Raw genomic sequence first — 19,376 nt, 5'->3', positions numbered from 1 at the left:
TGCCACCTGGTGTACACGAGGCTGTAACGTCATGTCGTTTACCTTTCTGAATATTTTGCATACTTTACTCTGCCCCTCTGAGCAAATCTAAAAAAAACATACTTTGTTATGAAGGAAATAAACCTTTTCATTTATTTTATTTAAAGAGCATTTCTATCTAATAATACTATTATGGGTGCTTCATTTTAAAATCATTGTTCACACACACATGGCTTCATGCTGCTACAGTGGTTAGGAGGTTGCTGGTTTGAATCCAGGAAGAGTTGCTTCAGTACTTCTTTTGGATCCCGCCTGAGAAAATAAGACCACTGAATTATATTTTGATGTATTTTAATTATATAAAGGATGCTGCCTGTCCATGAATTTGTCAAAAAAAAAAAAAAACTCAGATCATGTCATAGTTACAATAAGTTCTTTATTTGTTTAACAGTGCTGCCAGTGGCTGACAGATAAATATACAGTTCTGAGTTGATCTATTTACAGCTTGCAGAAGGACGATACAAACTGTCCCTTGTACACATACATAGCAATCTTTAGTGTTAAACATACTTTGGGCTAATTTCCCCGTCCAAGCATAAATGGTCCCCGTTGAAAAACGTGTTGGGTTAGTCTGTTTGTGAAAGAAGCCCTATCAGGTCTGGGTTTGTTAACATGTAACATGTTACATGTGCAAATCATCAGATCAGTGCAGCAGGAGGATCACATGTATTTACATGTATGTGTCAGCGCAAATAGTACATCTGGAATGCAAACGTTTTTTGTACAATAGTTATATTCAAGCTACCGATAGAAGAGTCGAAAGTGACATCTGATGTTGACCACGTTCAGTCGTCTCAGCTTTTCATCTTATACAGTAAAAATCCTGTTACATTCTTATATTTCATAAAACTCACTTCTTTATGCTTTCTTTATGTGCATTGCATTTTCATCGCTGTCATTTGCAACATGGTGTCATTTCATAAATACTTTTTCCTCTCAGTAGTACAACTTGTCATTAAATCTTTCTGTACACTCTTCACTTCACGCGACAGCTGTGCAACACATACAGGCATGCTCACACACAAACAGTCATTCATAAGCCACAAACAGTACATCTAGAAACACATACATATGCCGCACGCTGATATGGTCACATCTTACCAAATCAAACCAGAGCAGACGGATTCCCATCATGACGTGCAGGATGTGACTTTCTTCATTAAGCCATGAGAGATTGAATTATCTTCTTTCTCATTAATTCCCCCCCAAAAAAACACCCTAAAACCACTCAGCTTGGAGCTCTGACAAATCTTTGAAACCTTCAAATCCAGCCCAATTCTCCGGTCTATTTATACACTATTTATACGAAAGAGCGGCTTCTTTTTCCCGCTTTATTTCCTCTTGCCGTGCTGAACTGCAGCAGAAGCTTAAACAGGCTTACAGTCGACGCTGATGACACCTTCTTTCATGTTAGTAATGGCTCCAGTTTACGTCAGACGCGCTCCAAGTTAAGGGCGACACTTTTCACCGTGTAGACACAGTGTGTTATATTTATTATGTTCCTGCAGAAGGTTTCAAAGCGCAGTTTTAACAGCACCAGTATTTTGACATCCCTTTAACATCCATCCTTCTAAAGTCTCTGTGACATATTTGGTTCCCTTTTTCCCTCCCTCGTCGTCACTTCAGGAGCGATATGTCGTCTGCAAAGTCCCCGTGTGGGTGGAGGCAGCGAGCGAAGCGCCACTGGCAAACCATGAGACACAGAGGCAGCATGAAGAGGGCGCAGATTCCCGCCATGATGTAGGCGATGGTCATCAGAGTGGACTCGTCCGTCTGAGGGATGTTGTAGCCGCAGTCCTCCAGGTCGACGCCGTGGAACGGGCCTCCCACTGAGGCAGTGCGAAACTCATCGTGCACTGCAGGTAATCGAACAGGACAGTTAGTATGTGAGACACACCGAGAGCTTTAAATCAACTGCTCTGATTAGAAATATAAATAATATATATGTTCCCCTTTATGACTATCTTTTATTCTTTTCTTTGAACTGAAAGACTTTAAACTTCTAGATTCCTTCCATTCGCTCGTCCTCACCGTGGCACGTGCTAACAGCGAAGCCGATCCGTTTCTTCTCTCGGTCGAAAACAACATAGAAGCCCTCCATGATGACAGCCCCCATCACTGTACCAGTACTGGACTGGGACACAGCAAACTTATAGCAGTCCTCCTGGGCCGACGCCACATCCTCCACCGGCCGCAGGTATTGCTGCAAGAAAAAGAGGAGAGCAATAAAACGGGCGTAGCTGCCAATGAATGATTAGGAAGAAAAGTTGAATCTCTTGGCTTATTTAACATCGTCTAGAAAAGATGTGTCTCTGCTTACATGAATTCCTCTTCCTGTTTTTCTCTCTACTTTGACTGACTACACCCGTGAACGTGTTTCTTTATGACCCCGACACACCGAGCAGACTGCAAAGAATTAGTAACATGTCACCTCACATCTTGGCCAAATAGTTGGAGGCTACAAATAAGGAATGACGGGTGAAGGCATGGATACTGCAGCGGCAGGCTCAAGGGGCTTTCTAGAACCTGTGTCAAGAGCTGGAGATACATGAAACCTCCCAACAGCCAATCAGAGAGATTCCTCTCACCAACCGCGTCAACGCTGACCAATGCTGATTCAACATGTCGAATTAGCTGAAAAAAAGGTCGACGGGTAGAGAAGGAGCAGGACATCGCAAAAACTAAGGCGACGATCAGGATCAGCAGAACAGATCAACTTTCATTCTTACTGAGTGATTAGAAAGTCAACGTCCACCTCAAACTTCTACTGGACTCGACTGATTTTATTATCCTCTCTTTGGTCTGAGGAGATAAAGGAACAGTATACATGCCACACAGGCCCATTCAGAGTTCTACCTGCTTTTGAAATTACAAAGCAAAGAGAGTCTAATCTTTTATCCGGGGTTTAATTCTCCCGTTAGCACCAAGGACACGAGCCTCCCACAGGTTTACATATTCCACACTCTCTTTAAATTCTCAGTCTGATCCTCCTCGTTCAGAGCCCATCAAGGCCTCTCCGAATCAAAACCGTTTCAGGACTTTTCAGACATTTATGAAAGGCTTTAGAAACATATATTCAAAGGTCATTCGCTTTGAAATGTGCTCATTATATTCTTTCTTCATGGGTCCTTGCCAGACATTTTTTTATTTGAAAGAGTGCGACTAAAGGATAGAAAGACTTCCTGTGAGGGAGCGCAGGAAATGAAAAATCTGCATGTATTCAGCTAACAGGCCGTCGGTGAAATCGCCTCAGACTTCTGAATAGCAAAGAATGTGCATGAGTCATATTTGTGATTTACTTTACTTTACTGTTGTAATGACAAACTATTTTCATTACGTGTCCCCTCACAGGACCTAGCAGGACGTTTGTTAGCACTGGAGACTTATTTATTTAAGAGAGGACAGTGCAGGAAATCAGGGAGCGAGAGAGAGGAACGACGTGCAGGAAAGGAGCCACAGGTCTGAGTTGAACCCGGGCCACTCGCTTCCAGGCCAAAAGCCTATGCACATGGTGTGCATGAACCAACCACCAGGCGAGTGGCACCCCTGGAGATCTTTTCAACAACATATCCGGATTCAGTGACATGACTTTGTATGAACTCCTGGTTTTTAAAGCTTCACATACATCGCCTGGAGAAGATTCAGCGGCTTACCTGAGGGAGGATTGAGATCCTGAAGGACTGGTTGTGGTTCTCACTCATCAGGTAGAGCGATATGACTGGGAAGATGTGCCAAGGTGTCGTCCCCGCCTGCCAACACACGAGCTGCTCCCCCAGCCAGAAGCCAGAGGGAAACTGCTCTGTCTGAAACACAGAGTCAAAGTGAGCGTCGCTCTTTACTTACCCGCTTCTGTGAATCAAAACATCCAGAGTCAACCACAAAGACAGAGAGCCGCGTCCACACAGCTGACAAAACGCAAAGAGCTTGTTACACCACGTCACACCTTTCACACACTGATGGCAGAGAGGCTACTACAGGAGGAACTAATCCATTCACGCGCCGCTGACCACCGCAGCAGTGGGAGCATTTGAGGTTCCTCGTCATGCCGACGCAGGAGCTGGGGATCGAACTCCCTGACCTTCCAAGGCAAATATTCTCCTTATATCACTTTAAAACAGACTCTCTGGCAGGAGAGGATTTTTTTTTTTTTTTTTTTGAAAACCTGTGAAAAGCCTAAACTGACCCAAGAAAGTTCAACCAGTAAGTCAAACCGAGGGCACAAACACACACATCCAGTGTTACACAGACTAATATTAAAGGCATGAAGGTGTCTGGACTGACCGAAGAAGCTGCTTCAATAGCCTTGACTGCAGCCTGGAAGACTTTCCTTGGCAGACGCAGGTTGGTGGTGCCACTGTCTACGATGCTCTTATCGTAGTTGTACTGGAGAGGACACATAATCATTTCAATGAATCATCTTTAACGTGACTTTAAACTGAATTACAGACCAATATGTCCGATCTTACCTCTTTACAATCCATGTTCAGATCCTGTCCGTTCACCTCGATACGTACGATGATGACCTCATAGTACCACTCCCTGCGTATGGGCGTGTACCATAGATCTCCTACGAACAGCGATGGGTCCACTCCCCCAATGATCTGAGAGCAGAGAGATGCAGGTTTAAAGTGTGAAGTCAGAAGATTTGTACTCTATTGTCTGGATGAGCCTCACCATGCTGCCGCCGACTGTCGCACTGCCGAGCGAGTAGTTTTGGGTGAAGCCAGCTCCACACAGCTGGAGAGAGAAGAGGTCGGGGACAGAAGTCTGACGAACCAAAGAGTCGAAGAAAGGCTCCAATGACTCGTCAGGCTGCAGAGAGAGAGAGAGGGAGAGAGAGAGAGAGAGAGAGAGAGAGAGAGAGAGAGAGAGAGAGAGAGAGAGAAAGAGAGAGAGAGAGAGAAGAAGTCAAACTTCACCCTGTTTTAAAATGTGAACTTGTGAGATATCCGGGCATTCACTCTTCTTACTCGTGCTATGTCAGCGTATGCCAGTCCCAGGATGCCTTCCCAGTTTGAACCATTGATGAAGAAGCGATCCGATTGGGTGATAGCGGCGATGTTGGCCCGCAGTGTGGCGTTCGGGCCATGTGGGACAGAAACCAGGTCGGTGCCCAGCTCTCCCTCCCAGCGCCCCTGAGTGTAGGGGACATAGACGCTCCTTCCCTGGTCGCGGTACGAGCTCGAGCTGTGGCCGGATGTCGAGTTGGCAGAAGAAAGAAGATGAGCGGGTTCAAAGACTTTTATTGGTGGGACAGAACAGATCGAATGGTTTCATGTCAGAGAAAATAAGGTGAGGACCAGAACACCTCTACAGACTGTCTGCACGCCACCTCTACAGACTGTCTGCACGCCACCTCTACAGACTGTCTGCACGCCATCTCTACCGTCTCCACAGACTGTCTGCACGCCACCTCTACCATCTCTACAGACTGTCTGCACGCCACCTCTACAGACTGTCTGCACGCCACCTCTACCGTCTCTACAGACTGTCTGCACGCCACCTCTACAGACTGTCTGCACGCCATCTCTACCGTCTCCACAGACTGTCTGCACGCCACCTCTACCATCTCTACAGACTGTCTGCACGCCACCTCTACAGACTGTCTGCACGCCACCTCTACCGTCTCTACAGACTGTCTGCACGCCACCTCTACAGACTGTCTGCACGCCACCTCTACCGTCTCTACAGACTGTCTGCACGCCACCTCTACCGTCTCCACAGACTGTCTGCACGCTACCTCTACCGTCTCTACAGACTGTCTGCACGCCACATCTACAGACTGTCTGCACGCCACCTCTACCATCTCCACAGACTGTCTGCACGCCACCTCTACAGACTGTCTGCACGCCACCTCTACCATCTCTACAGACTGTCTGCACGCCACCTCTACAGACTGTCTGCACGCCACCTCTACCGTCTCTACAGACTGTCTGCACGCCACCTCTACCGTCTCTACAGACTGTCTGCACGCCACCTCTACCGTCTCTACAGACTGTCTGCACGCCACCTCTACCGTCTCTACAGACTGTCTGCACGCCACCTCTACCATTTTTATAGACTGTCTTCACGCCACCTCTACCATCTCTACAGACTGTCTGCACGCCACCTCTACCATCTCTACAGACTGTCTGCACGCCACCTCTACCGTCTCTACAGACTGCTGCACGCCACCTCTACCATCTCTACAGACTGTCTGCACGCCACCTCTACCGTCTCTACAGACTGTCTGCACGCCACCTCTACCGTCTCTACAGACTGTCTGCACGCCACCTCTACAGACTGTCTGCACGCCACCTCTACAGACTGCTGCACGCCACCTCTACCGTCTCTACAGACTGTCTGCACGCCACCTCTACCGTCTCTACAGACTGTCTGCACGCCATCTCTACCGTCTCTACAGACTGTCTGCACGCCACCTCTACCGTCTCTACAGACTGCTGCACGCCACCTCTACCGTCTCTACAGACTGCTGCACGCCACCTCTACCATCTCTACAGACTGTCTGCACGCCACCTCTACCGTCTCTACAGACTGTCTGCACGCCACCTCTACAGACTGTCTGCACGCCACCTCTACCGTCTCTACAGACTGTCTGCACGCCACCTCTACAGACTGTCTGCACGCCACCTCTACCGTCTCTACAGACTGTCTGCACGCCACCTCTACCGTCTCCACAGACTGTCTGCACGCTACCTCTACCGTCTCTACAGACTGTCTGCACGCCACATCTACAGACTGTCTGCACGCCACCTCTACCATCTCCACAGACTGTCTGCACGCCACCTCTACAGACTGTCTGCACGCCACCTCTACCATCTCTACAGACTGTCTGCACGCCACCTCTACAGACTGTCTGCACGCCACCTCTACCGTCTCTACAGACTGTCTGCACGCCACCTCTACCGTCTCTACAGACTGTCTGCACGCCACCTCTACCGTCTCTACAGACTGTCTGCACGCCACCTCTACCGTCTCTACAGACTGTCTGCACGCCACCTCTACCATTTTTATAGACTGTCTTCACGCCACCTCTACCATCTCTACAGACTGTCTGCACGCCACCTCTACCATCTCTACAGACTGTCTGCACGCCACCTCTACCGTCTCTACAGACTGTCTGCACGCCACCTCTACCGTCTCTACAGACTGTCTGCACGCCACCTCTACCATCTCTACAGACTGTCTGCACGCCACCTCTACCATCTCTACAGACTGTCTGCACGCCACCTCTACCGTCTCTACAGACTGCTGCACGCCACCTCTACCATCTCTACAGACTGTCTGCACGCCACCTCTACCGTCTCTACAGACTGTCTGCACGCCACCTCTACCGTCTCTACAGACTGTCTGCACGCCACCTCTACAGACTGTCTGCACGCCACCTCTACAGACTGCTGCACGCCACCTCTACCGTCTCTACAGACTGTCTGCACGCCACCTCTACCGTCTCTACAGACTGTCTGCACGCCATCTCTACCGTCTCTACAGACTGTCTGCACGCCACCTCTACCGTCTCTACAGACTGCTGCACGCCACCTCTACCGTCTCTACAGACTGCTGCACGCCACCTCTACCATCTCTACAGACTGTCTGCACGCCACCTCTACCGTCTCTACAGACTGTCTGCACGCCACCTCTACAGACTGTCTGCACGCCATCTCTACCGTATCTACAGACTGTCTGCACGCCATTTTTCATCTCTACATCGTTCTTTTTACATCACGTCAGGCCTCAGGAGACTCCGCCCCCTCCCGTCCTACTGTCCCGCTGTGAGGAGGTGCATGTGTGAAAACGGCAAAATCAGTGTAGCACGCGCCATCAAGCTAATCATTCTGGGGAAAGCTGATGAGAAAAAAAAATCTTCATGAGAGGTTTCTGTTTACAGTCACAATTTTGGTTCGAAAGAGAGAGAGAGAGAGAGAGAGAGAGAGAGAGAGAGAGAGAGAGAGAGACGGTCGGGGATCGAACCTGCCGTCAGCGAGAGCAGCTGAGCTCAGCAAACGCTCCGTATTCTTCTTCTTATATCAACGATGTGAAACATGTCCAATTTCAAAGGTTGTAAAATAATATGCAGCTCATATGATTGTAATAGAGTTGGTAATGTGTGTGTGTGTGTGTGTGTGTGTGTATGTGTGTGTGTGTGTGTGTGTGTGTGTGTGTGTGTGTGTGTGTGTGTGTATGTGTATACACACATAAAGGGCACTTCTCTTTGAAGGAGATGTACTCACAGTGAGCGATGGTAGTATCTTCGCAGGAAGGGGTGAGCAGCTGCACCTACTGCAAAGTTACTGCTTCCTGTATCCACCAGTATGTTCAACTAGGGAGACAAAGACAGGAGAGAGAGAGAGAGAGAGAGAGAGAGAGAGAGAGAGATTTATTTCATGTACACGTGTGCATTTTGCAGAAATCATTGGGGTTTTTAAAAGTGTCTTTCAGTTAATCATGGATGAGTTTAAAGAGTAGCGCTCTACCTCGGGCACTAACACCATGACTCGTGAATCCTTTTCTTTTTGAGAGGCTGATTTCAGAGTAGCACGCCTCACCTCTGACACATTCTCTGTATCCATTCCTCTTTTCCATGTAGAGTCCTGTGCTGCTTCCTGTCGCCCTGAACGCCCTTCTCCCTCCGCTCCCTCTCTAACCCTCCACTCCTCTCGGGTTGCCCACTCCGCTCCCCCTCTCTGCTCTGTGACTGCCTGCATCTCTGTGTGAGTATCACATTTTGTGCTGTCAGTCAGAACAGTAACTGAGAGTGTTGAATGGAGACATTATGCATGTTGTGTCTGGTCTTTTTATAAAGTCTGCACACATCACAGCTGGAGTGCTGCTCCTCTGCTGCACACCATGCATGTTGTGTAAGTCATTCGTTAACCCTTTCATGTGCTGAGGTTAGGGATGATGCTGGGTTCACAAAACGATTATCTCACCATTTATTTTACAAAATGAGACTGAAATAGAGTCCTTTAATTATTATTATTATTTTTTTTATGAAAACACACATGCACCTCTTCATCTCTTTGGCTCTTGCACTCGTTGGGGCGAGCTTGTTAGTAAGGTTTGGCTTCACAGCTGCCATGGTAACGCCGGCTTTTTTACGAGCAACCTCGCCCGCTCTACAGCTGCTGACGCTCAGCTTATTACTGCGACTCATTCTTCAGAGTACCGATGTGAATCTTGACGCCTTTGAATCGATTTTTAACTGCCCCATGATTAATATGCACATCCCTAGCTGAGCTTGTAATTCCTGGTTTAAGAATGTTTTGTTACACTGAAGCACTGACGCACATAACATTGTATTTTACTGTCTGATAAATGTGGAGAACCCCTCGGTAATGGATGGACCGCTCGGCACACAAACAACCAATCAGAAGAACGAACAGAGCCAGCCAGAGAGCCACAGCGAGCTGTTCAATAATGGATTGGCTCTTAAAATACCCAGAGAAGTGGTACTGTCTCAAGGGCTTGGACTGAAAGCTCAGACTAAAAACTGACTCTGTCCACCTCACTTTTTCTAACACACACACACACACGCATCCATCTGCTCCACACGAACTGTCCACAAACAGATCTCTGCAAACTACCCGTCACTGAAGAATCTGTGTACTGAGAGACGAGCTGACTGCTCTGTGTCTTTCATAAACAGAAACTAAAGGCTGCATCCTGACACACTGAGACCTCATGTCTCTCTCTCTCTCTTCCTGTCCTCCCTGGCAGAGTGCCCGTCTCTTCCAGCCAATAAACTTTGCCCATCCCCCTTCTTCAATGGAGGAGGCATCAGCTACTGTAGTCGTTACCAGAACATATCTGAAAATCCCTGTGAATGACTGGAGGCCACTTCTAAAACGTTGTGTTAGCTTAGCATCTCAAGGTAAACGGATGGTCCTTATTTACAAATGTAATAACTTCAGCTCTGAATTCTGAATTCGAAAACACAAGCGTCTTCCTTCTGGACAAAGAAACCAAACTTTCATTGAAGAAATACTCAGTTTATGTTTGTTACATTCTGACCAGGCTGAAGGACGCCGCTTTGCCAACACGTACAAGTCAGGCGAGTCACAATCTGCATGTTGGCCCATCGCTGCCTCGTCCTGCACGCTGGCAGTGACCAATCAGAGGTGAGGACACGTTTGATATTCTCTGTCGCTGTCTTCTCCCGTTGCTGGCAATGAGGTGGATACATCATATCTGCAACTCCATGTTGGCTCTCATCATGTCTACAGGGAGATGAAGAAGCAGGTTTGTCTGCGTGTGTGTAAACACCACATCCTGAATCTGATCGAAACCAGGCAGAGGCTCATAACTGGGAAGTCCATAACGCACTGCTTCACTGTGGCACTTCAAGTTAGAGTCATCCATCCCTCAGTGTTTCTCTTTGATATCCTTCTACCAGAGAAGAAACAAAAAGGTAATATCCTCTAAACTCCATCTCTGTGTCACATGTCTCTCTCCTGTTGCTCTAATCCCTGCCCCCCCCCCCCTCTTTTCTCTTTCTTCATTTCTGTTTCACTCCCTCTGTCACCTTCACCCGTTCCTTCCTCTCATCTTCTCCCACCTCATCACTTTCTCTCTCTCTCTCTCTCGCTCCCTCGCTCTCTCTGTCCGTCGCCCTCTGTGTGCCAGCCTGTACACTGCAGCTGCACCCAGCTGGCGCTCCTCACTCTGCAGAATTAATGGTTCCATTATCCATCTCATTCAGCGCTTTCCCTCACATTCACTAACTTGCACGTACACACACACACACACACACACACACACACACACACACACACACAGGCCATCTGTCATTGCAGGGCCAGCAACAGTATAGAGCTCAACAGTGACCGCCCACTTTTTCAGTGCCTCTGGTCCTGGAAGTGAATTTCTCCGTTCATATCCTCTATTGAAATCTCATAAAATCCTTAAATCAATATTTTAGTTGTGGAACCAAGTCAACCAGGTATCAAAAACTCAGGGATTAAAAAAAATCCATTTGATTCGCCTCAAAGAAATTATTTGAAATGAAAAAAAAAATGACTCAAAGTCTCATCTTTTGTCTGAGAGCAAAGGGACTACGCATCCCACAATGCATTGGGATTCCAACAGACCTTCTACGTTTATCTGCTACAAACAGCCTAAAGTTCAGGGGCTAGTGTAACCGTTTCCATGGTCACAACAGCAGGCTCCACCAATCAGAGGCCTCGCTGTGACACTCTCAGATCATGGGTAAGTTAGTTAAGCCGAGTTTCTATTCATTCAAGGTGAACACTTTACAACAGCGAGCCTGCTACAGGAGCATGAAGCATCGTCTCACACTCGCAGCTGGCAGAGTCTCTGAAATGTTTCTGAAACAGTACAAGTCTTAAATAATGTGCAAGCAAAGAGGAACATCATATTTATGTTAACTAGGTTGGCTTGAACAGAATCAGAGATGCAAGAACACACACACACACACACACACACACACACACTCTAATACTAGGCTGGTGAGTCAGAGCTCACTGGAGGGATTATACATCCCATCTGGCCTGGGAACGGTTTGAAATCCTCCAGGAGGAGCTGGAGAACGCTGCTGAGGAGAGGGGAGTCTGCGTTTATGTCTGTTACTGCGAGCCGACCTCGGACAGGTGAAGAAAGACGGATGGATGGTGCTGCTGATGTTCTGGGTTAGAGCAGGGATTCTATCGGACGGGTTTTAAAATGTGATTGTGTGAAATTTAAACCCATTCAGTGAGGTTATTTTCTGTTTGTAAGTGAATTATTCACAAACATTTGACTTGTATTTTTCTTTAATGAATGATCAAAATAAAATATTCATTCATTCATGATGACACAAAGAATGAAATCTGGCTATCAATAGATTGACTTCTGTAGTTTTTTATTTGCAGGATGTCAATCATGAGATGACATCACTTCCTTAATGCTCACGTCACTGGTAGCCTACTCAACTGTAGTTTTAAGGTAACATGGCATAGTGGGACATGGTTGATAACAAATGTGGGGACAGGCATCAGTTTTTTAAATTAAATTATAATTGCAAAAACCTATTGCTTAATCAAAAGAGTCAATAAAAGGGGAAAAAAACGACCTTATCTTGATGTGTTTTTGTTTTATGTATTTGAAGAAGATGAAGTCTGGGGCACCCATTTCAGAGAGTCACCCAACAAATATTAATTAATTATTTCATGGAGTCAATAAACACAGGCTTTACCTTCTGCGGAGGAGAGCCCACGGCCATCTCCACGTAGTATCCCTGACCCGACTTTCCACGCAGGTTATCAATCATGTCCACGAAGTTGACGCCGCCCGCTGCCGCTCCTCTCCGCTTGCGCGCGGCGCGTCTCCCGAGGTTTCCGCGCTCCTGGTTCGCAGAGGCTGCAGCTGCGGCAGGTGACACAAGCGGTTCAGCCAGAGCGCCTTGCCGCAGTGGCACGCGGATGGCTCGAGGCAGGCCCGAGGTGTCCGACGCGCAGTGACCGCTACCGAGCACGCACAACACGGTCCATATGAACGCACCTGTCCACCAGCAGGGCTTTAACATCGACGCGCCCATGGTGCTTCTCGGTAACGTTGTCCCTTGATGCGTTAGTTCCAGTTCTTTGTTCACTTTGACATCCTGTCTGCAGCGGCGAAGGAGAAGAGATCAGGTGATGCAAGAACTGACGGCGTAAACCATGATGGCAGTTGAGCCGCAAATATGAAGGGGGACAGGGTCACTCTGATTTATCTCCAGTTTTCTTCAAGTCCAATGAAGAATAAATAAACCAATGGAAACGCAACATGTATGCAAGAAACAGCTGACCCTGAGAATTAAACCACCCTACAATTAACCCATTAACCTCGGAGTCAGATTATTTGAAGCGACTGGTGATCGCAGCCTCCCCCCTCTGAGCTCAGGGAATCAACAAACCGCAGGCCTTTGTTGTTGTTTTCTCCGTAAATCTGTTTGTCCAACGACAGAGAGCATCGTTGGCAGGCAGGCTGACCGACGGGCTGCTGTCATCCGCATCCTTCCCCTCTCTAACCCGGTCATTCTGTTCTCCGCCTTCCAGTCTTTCACCTCCTCCTCCTCCTTCTCCATCCACCCCGCTGCATCCTCCGGAGCTGCGAGAGAGAGAGCGCGTGCAGCGCCGCCGTCAAGCGCGTCCACAAAAACACGACAACATCCGGTCACGTTTACAAAATAAGACGCCAATAAGTGAGAGAGCTGTCTCTGCCTGAAACTATTTGTAAATAAGAATAATAATCATCTTCACATGTATGAGTATGAGGACAAAAAAAAGATGTTTTTACATTAAAGGAAACAAATGTTCCACTTTATTGAACTTTTAATTTCAGGTATAATAAATATCAATGATCTTCAGAGTTGATCATTTAAACTAATATGAGTCAGCTCTAGATTAGAGATGGGACAGATCCGATGTTATATCTGTATCGGGTCTGATATCGACATGATATCAGTGCCGATTCACGTCACAGATCAAGAAAGATGGTTGGCCAGTTTAGACAACAAGTCAACATGCACAGTCTTGCTTTGCATGCATTCAGACTGAACTGCACATGCTGACAAATTGTCTCCATAATGAAGTTCAGTCAACAGTTCCTTCTCAAAAGTACAATTCTCACACTTCAGCTTTATAAGATTTAATTTGAAAACCTGACAGTTGTCACTGCTTCCTGTTTGTATGTGAAGCCTGCACAAAGTTTAAATACTTTTTTAGGGAATCATTTCAATTTCTGTGCTTTTATAATTATTTTTTGTTTTGTTTGCTTTGACATGCTTTACAGCTTTGTGTAGCCTTACGCAAAATACCAACAATATTCAAAACAAAATCAGTCTAATAGTAGTAGAAGGTCTAAATACTATATCAGAAATGCCTCTTTGGCTCCAGGTCAACATAAAAATCTTTTTACTGACACGGGAAGTACCTATTAAACTTTCAGCACAGATAAAACATGTTTACAGGGTCTGAAGCTCCCCATTCAGAAAAAGGTCAAAAGTTTCCTGCCTGAGGAAGAGCATATGGACTGAAAAAAAAAAACATGACCTGTCAATGAATCCTGTAAACAGGAGGTGTTTGGTGTGCAGTTCATGTTTGCTTTTTCAAAGAGAAAACGTGAGAGAGGGACGTAGGAGTGAACGAGAGAGAGAGAGAGAGAAGAGGTGTTTAAGATGTTTAATGTTTAATATGTGACCAGACTGTCATAAAATCAGATTTAAAAACAAGCAGCAGCAGTTATGGCACATTTTCATGAACTCAAAGTACTGTTATTTGTTAAATAACGTGCAATTCAACGATAGAGTTCATTTATGATTATATTAAAGGTCCGCCTCCGATAGAAAAGAATCAATCTCTACCTTTTACCTTAATGCTCTCCTGTTACACAAAGCTGCTAAAAACCATCCAGGAAGTCAACAACATGTACATGTACATGTACAATTTAAAAACAGTTCATGTCATGGTTTTATATGCCGTCATCATTATTATCACACTGAGAATAAATGACTTCTCTGCTTCATGTAAAGTCATGGCACCTTCTGCAGTAAAGTAAATAAAGTCCAGGCTGCTTATCATCTGAGTATTTACAGTACAGCAGCGTTTCAAGAGTCCTTCAGCAAAAATTAATTGGGAGGGCCCTCCAGCCGGCGTTCATCACCATCATGTCTGCCAGTGTCCCGACGCTTACTCCTCCTTTCTCTAGTGTTTTAACAGCAATAAATCATGCAGCGCTGAGCAGGTTCAACGACAGTGAGTGCTGTCAGGTGGGACCCCCTTAGGTCGGATTTCTACTGTCATTGTAAATTTGCAAATTTTGAGCCACTGCCGTACTGGAGTATAAAGATTGTGAGCCCTCAGGGGCCCCCTGTTGCTCTGGGGCCCCACGCTGTTGCCTGCCTATAGCCTGTTGACAAGCAGCACCTCTGCCTACATGTGTGGTGCGTGTAAAGGAATTATGAACAACCTGTTTTACTTTGAAGGCAAAAACACGGTTGTCTCATGACTCTCCACGCACGCTCACTCAGCAGCATTCTGGGTAATGTAGTTTCCAACCGTGTGTAACTTTTGGAATCAAAAGATCACATACTGTTTAAGCAGAGTCAATCCAGTGTGCATGGTGTTGATTTGGGATCTAAGACAAGAGGAGGCTTGACAAAGTTTCTTGGCGTGCAGCGTTGTAGCGTGACCTCTTCCTGGATGCTTTGGTTTCGTTTATAGAGGATATGGAATCGATGCAGCTTTTTTGTCACGTCGCTAAGGATTAAGGATTTGATGGAGTACTTGCAAAATCCCAATTTAATCATTTTGTGAAAATCATATTCTATATACATTTCCTGTCACAAGCAGAATAATAATGTGAAAGATAAATAATGTCACTTTGCTCTTCTTTCTTTACAACAGATCGCCTCTCTCTTGTGATGATCCTGGACATTCCCAGTAGGCAGAAATAGGGAGAAAGGACGCCGGAGACAATATGCTGGCTTCATCTTTTCTCTCCGAGCTGAGTCCCACCGAGTCTTTGAAGGGATGTAGCAGTCCACACTGCTCCTCCAGCACCAGGGCTGAGTCCTCCGCCCCTGAGGAAGCAAGTCAACACAGAGTGAAAGCTATCAGTTGCCTAGATACAATGTTATTATATCCTTTAGTTTAGTGACTCCATAAGAGACTTAATGAATCAACAGCAGACAACACAACTGGCCTACTGAAACAAAGACGAGAAAATACAACGAGTCATGTTTCTGGCCTCGGCTTGTTTCTGCAATCGCCTCAATCAACAGAACACAGATCACATCTGGACATTTCACATGAGTCTCACAGCTGCTGCATGGACGCGAGATTTATATCTCAATAGAAGATTTTCATCACTTTGTTTTAGTCTAAGGCAGATGTGCATCTTCGGAGAGTCAGGTTTGTTTGTTTTTTGGTTTTTTTAAATCAATGACTTTTGTTGAATCACTTGTTAATCGCTAAATTTGAGGTTTCAGAAACGCAGATCTTTTGCATGGACAATGGTTGTCCACGGTCCCTGGACAGCAACTCTTAAGAGCCCCTACGGAAATCTGCCACCAAACCCACCAACACTATGCCCCCCCACTACTACAGAATCAGAGAAGGCTTTAGGAAAGGTTAAAGTACAGAGAGATCTAACCTGGTCTTTTCTTTTTACACTTTATTTAAGATCTGGGGCCCTCCTGCTATTATCAGGTTAACCTTATGGTTGATCCGGCATTGCTCCCATCGTGCATCAGTGGCATTTAGCTTCTGTTTTATTTTTTTTATTTTTTTCCCAACAAATAGCCAACACTTCCTCTTCAAAATCTGCTTGTTAGTCTGCACGTGTCGACGTGTGCAGTGAGGAGAGGACGGATGCTTTAATAATATTTTCATCAGGCAGAAAAGGTTTGGGAACCACTCTTCAATCAAAACATCAAAAGTGTATTTCAAATGAATTGATCCGACTCTGCTGCGTGTATGAGACATATCGTCAGCAAATAGATCCAAAAGATTTACATCTAAAAGAAGACATTTCAGAGTATAAATGTGATACAAGGGAAAAGCTAAACATGATTTTGTGTTTGACTTCACATTTGACCTAAACTGTTTTATAGAGAGAAAAAAACTCACTGGATGACGATCCCTTTGCTCTCTGCTCTCCATGTCTGACACTGAGGGGCTCAGCTCTGCCCTCTGGTGGGCACCACACTGCCAGGAGTCCAGAATGACCAACCCTACAGACACACACACACACACACACACACACACACACACTCCCATATTTCACCTCAGATGTATGTCTCTTGTGAACAATCTTTGCATACAAAGGTTGATTAGCTATCAGCAAGGTTGCTGCCTTATCACAGTGTACAAGCTGATAACATGCTCTGATAAAAGATAGACCGGGATCCTGTCAGGATATCCAATGAACTTTCCAGAAAAAGATGTTTCTTAAACAGCAGGACTGAAGAAGTAAAACAAGAAATGATGAATCAACAAACATTTTTTAGATCAAACTGTAAAAGAATTGAGTTTGGATTTTTTACCTCACGACAAAACAAACTGTGGCGTACTTGGAAGCAAACCAAAACCCCTGTTTACAAGTTTGGTTGTTTGTTCTTCACCAGAGGTCGTTTGAGTGTTCACACCACCCGCAACCAAACAAACAACAGTTTCCATCGAAGCCAACAGAGTTTGTTTAAAGCAGACATCAGGAGTTTTAAGCGCTACAAGTCTGAGTGACTTTGGGAAAGCGGTGACAATAATTAAAAAAAAAAAAAAAAGTATTCAAGCTACAAACGTAAAACGAAAGGAGGAGAACTCCAGAGGGTCAAAGAAAAATATTGTAAGAAAAAAAAACCCAAGTAAGGTGAAAATAATCCAGACCTCTACGTGAGTGCAGAAACAAAGTACTCGTGCTTCGTTTCTTCCATCTTCTGATGACTCATGGACACTTACCGGTCCTGAGGGTCTGCAGTCCTGAAGCCTTTAGCAAATGGGTTGCTTGCAATTTTAAGCTGGGTGATCTAGCAGGAAACGGGGAGAAAGAACTTGTTGAACAAGGAAAACCTAATGTTTGCTTTAAGCATCGTCATTCTGGGTTACATACCCGGTGGTTTTGATAGGCGGTGACGGCCATGAAGCGGGTCTCTGCGAAGGAGAAGGAGCAGAAGTTCCTGTACGCATTCAGGTGGCTGTTGGGAGCAGGATCCACATACACGACGTGGAAGCGCGGCTGGTAGCGATGCATGGAGTTCAATATCATCTGACAAATCAGAGGAAATTAAATGTTTTTTTTTTCTTGTCTTAAGAGTAAAAACGTAAGGATGCGTGTAGGAGACAGCGACTGACATGTCCGTTATCATCCAGCAAGTTGTTGGTGAGCTTAAGCGTGTCGAAGGATACAGTCTGCTTCATCCACTGGGCGCCGCACGCCGGCGAGTCCGGGTGGAAGTGCATCCTGCTTGGGGCAACCACATCTGCTCGTCCTGCCACCAACCAGGATGAGCTGTGGAAAGCATATCTGATACACACACACATGCACACGTTTCAAGTGTGTCAAACTGGAGATGGAAATACTATAAGACATCAGAAACAGGCTGAAAAGAGTTGAACATTATAAATGAATGTTACTGAACACTTCTCTCCTCACCTGTATCTTTTATTATCAACAGGGATAAAGTCCATCAGGAGGACGTACTCAGCAGCCGGATCCATCCCAGAGATTTGCACCTGGAAGGTAGGAAACATCCTCCTGCAACATGTTTACAGCCAAATACACAAATCAGTTGAATCAGAGCGCCTCGGCCAAAGAGGAGAAACTGAGAAGTGCAGAAGAAGGTGAGAAGCGTTCGTCTTGCCTTCCAGCTTTTGTAACAATCATCTCTGTGCCCAGCTGGTCAAACTGCCGCCAAAGCGAGTGCATCTCGAGCTGAACTCGGACGCCGCTCACCTGCAGGGCCTTGGCGCTGCACACTGACCCTCCGTCTGCACAGCAGGACATGGATAGCTCACAGCTCTGAGACAGCTGTGCACCTAGAGAGGGAGCGAATGAAGAGAGTGCAGGAGAGATACGTGGGTGAGTTTTTCATTTAGCCCCATTTTGGACCTGTTTGTTCTCTGTTGATTTCACACAGGACGGATGAAAACAGCCTCTTACCGTTCATAATTTAAATATCTACAAGAGGAATTATAAGCTTTGTTAATTCCTCTGATCCTTCTCTCCACTTCGGTGTCTTCTGACAACAAGCAGCGACCTTCAAACTCGCTGAGGACCAAATTCTCTCTCCAATGCTGGGATAGATGTGCATCCAAATATCACGGAGCAGGCTTCTTTTATACACCACCAGCGTCTCACAGGGGACCTCCATGCCGGCCTCATCCATTACAATACCCATGGTGCTACTGACATGCACTAATCACACGAGCTGCCCCAAGAACTGTGAGTACAAGTACGTGCACACACACACACACACACACACTCAGAAACCCGTCTTGCATTCCCTTTTGTTTCGTTCCGCCTGAAGCCTTACGTGGAGGTCGCCTTGACGTCATTAATAACATCCTAATCAGCCCGCTGTTACTGGGTGTGGACAGATTAAGACAACAGCAAACTGCTTTTATTATTCATGGGCAATTTTCTTTCAGGCAAAGTTTCAACACCGTACTAATTGAGGGTCAGTAATTCCCCACAGCCGACTGAAGCTGGTGCATCTCTTATGGTTCACAGAGATGGCAGCGTGAATTTAAACACATCAACGTTTCCTCTTCTCGCTACGCAAGGTGTCATAAGACGTGAATGAAATGATCCGGCTTCCTGTTTCTGACAATGCAGAGACGTGTGATTAAAACTCAGTGTGAGTG

At 46.1% G+C, this 19,376-nt stretch overlaps 2 protein-coding genes across 2 annotated transcripts; both read right to left on the bottom strand.

The window, feature by feature from the left end:
* Positions 1–401: 401 nt before the first annotated feature.
* On the bottom strand, positions 402–13,139 carry bace1 (beta-secretase 1). The gene is made up of 9 exons (XM_079353398.1): positions 12,230–13,139; positions 8,271–8,359; positions 5,010–5,226; positions 4,714–4,851; positions 4,506–4,640; positions 4,321–4,422; positions 3,693–3,842; positions 2,071–2,242; positions 402–1,895 (listed from the first exon to the last, which is right to left on the bottom strand). The coding sequence occupies exons 1-9, from the start codon at positions 12,569–12,571 to the stop codon at positions 1,657–1,659; spliced, it is 1,584 nt and encodes a 527-aa protein (XP_079209524.1). The 5' UTR covers positions 12,572–13,139; the 3' UTR covers positions 402–1,656.
* A 2,271-nt stretch (positions 13,140–15,410) lies between these two features.
* On the bottom strand, positions 15,411–18,910 carry LOC306830048 (T-box transcription factor TBX1-like; the record flags this gene model as incomplete). Its single annotated transcript, XM_079353269.1, has 8 exons — positions 15,411–15,595; positions 16,644–16,747; positions 17,472–17,539; positions 17,623–17,778; positions 17,865–18,036; positions 18,166–18,267; positions 18,374–18,548; positions 18,871–18,910. 8 exons carry the CDS (start codon positions 18,908–18,910, stop codon positions 15,411–15,413), a joined length of 1,002 nt encoding a protein of 333 aa, XP_079209395.1.
* Positions 18,911–19,376: the final 466 nt, after the last annotated feature.

This window comes from Symphodus melops (assembly GCF_947650265.1).
Source record: "Symphodus melops genome assembly, chromosome: 10".
NCBI lineage: Eukaryota > Metazoa > Chordata > Actinopteri > Labriformes > Labridae > Symphodus > Symphodus melops.
The sequence above is the reverse complement of the archived record's forward strand: the minus strand, read 5'-3'. Positions and strand labels throughout refer to the sequence as shown.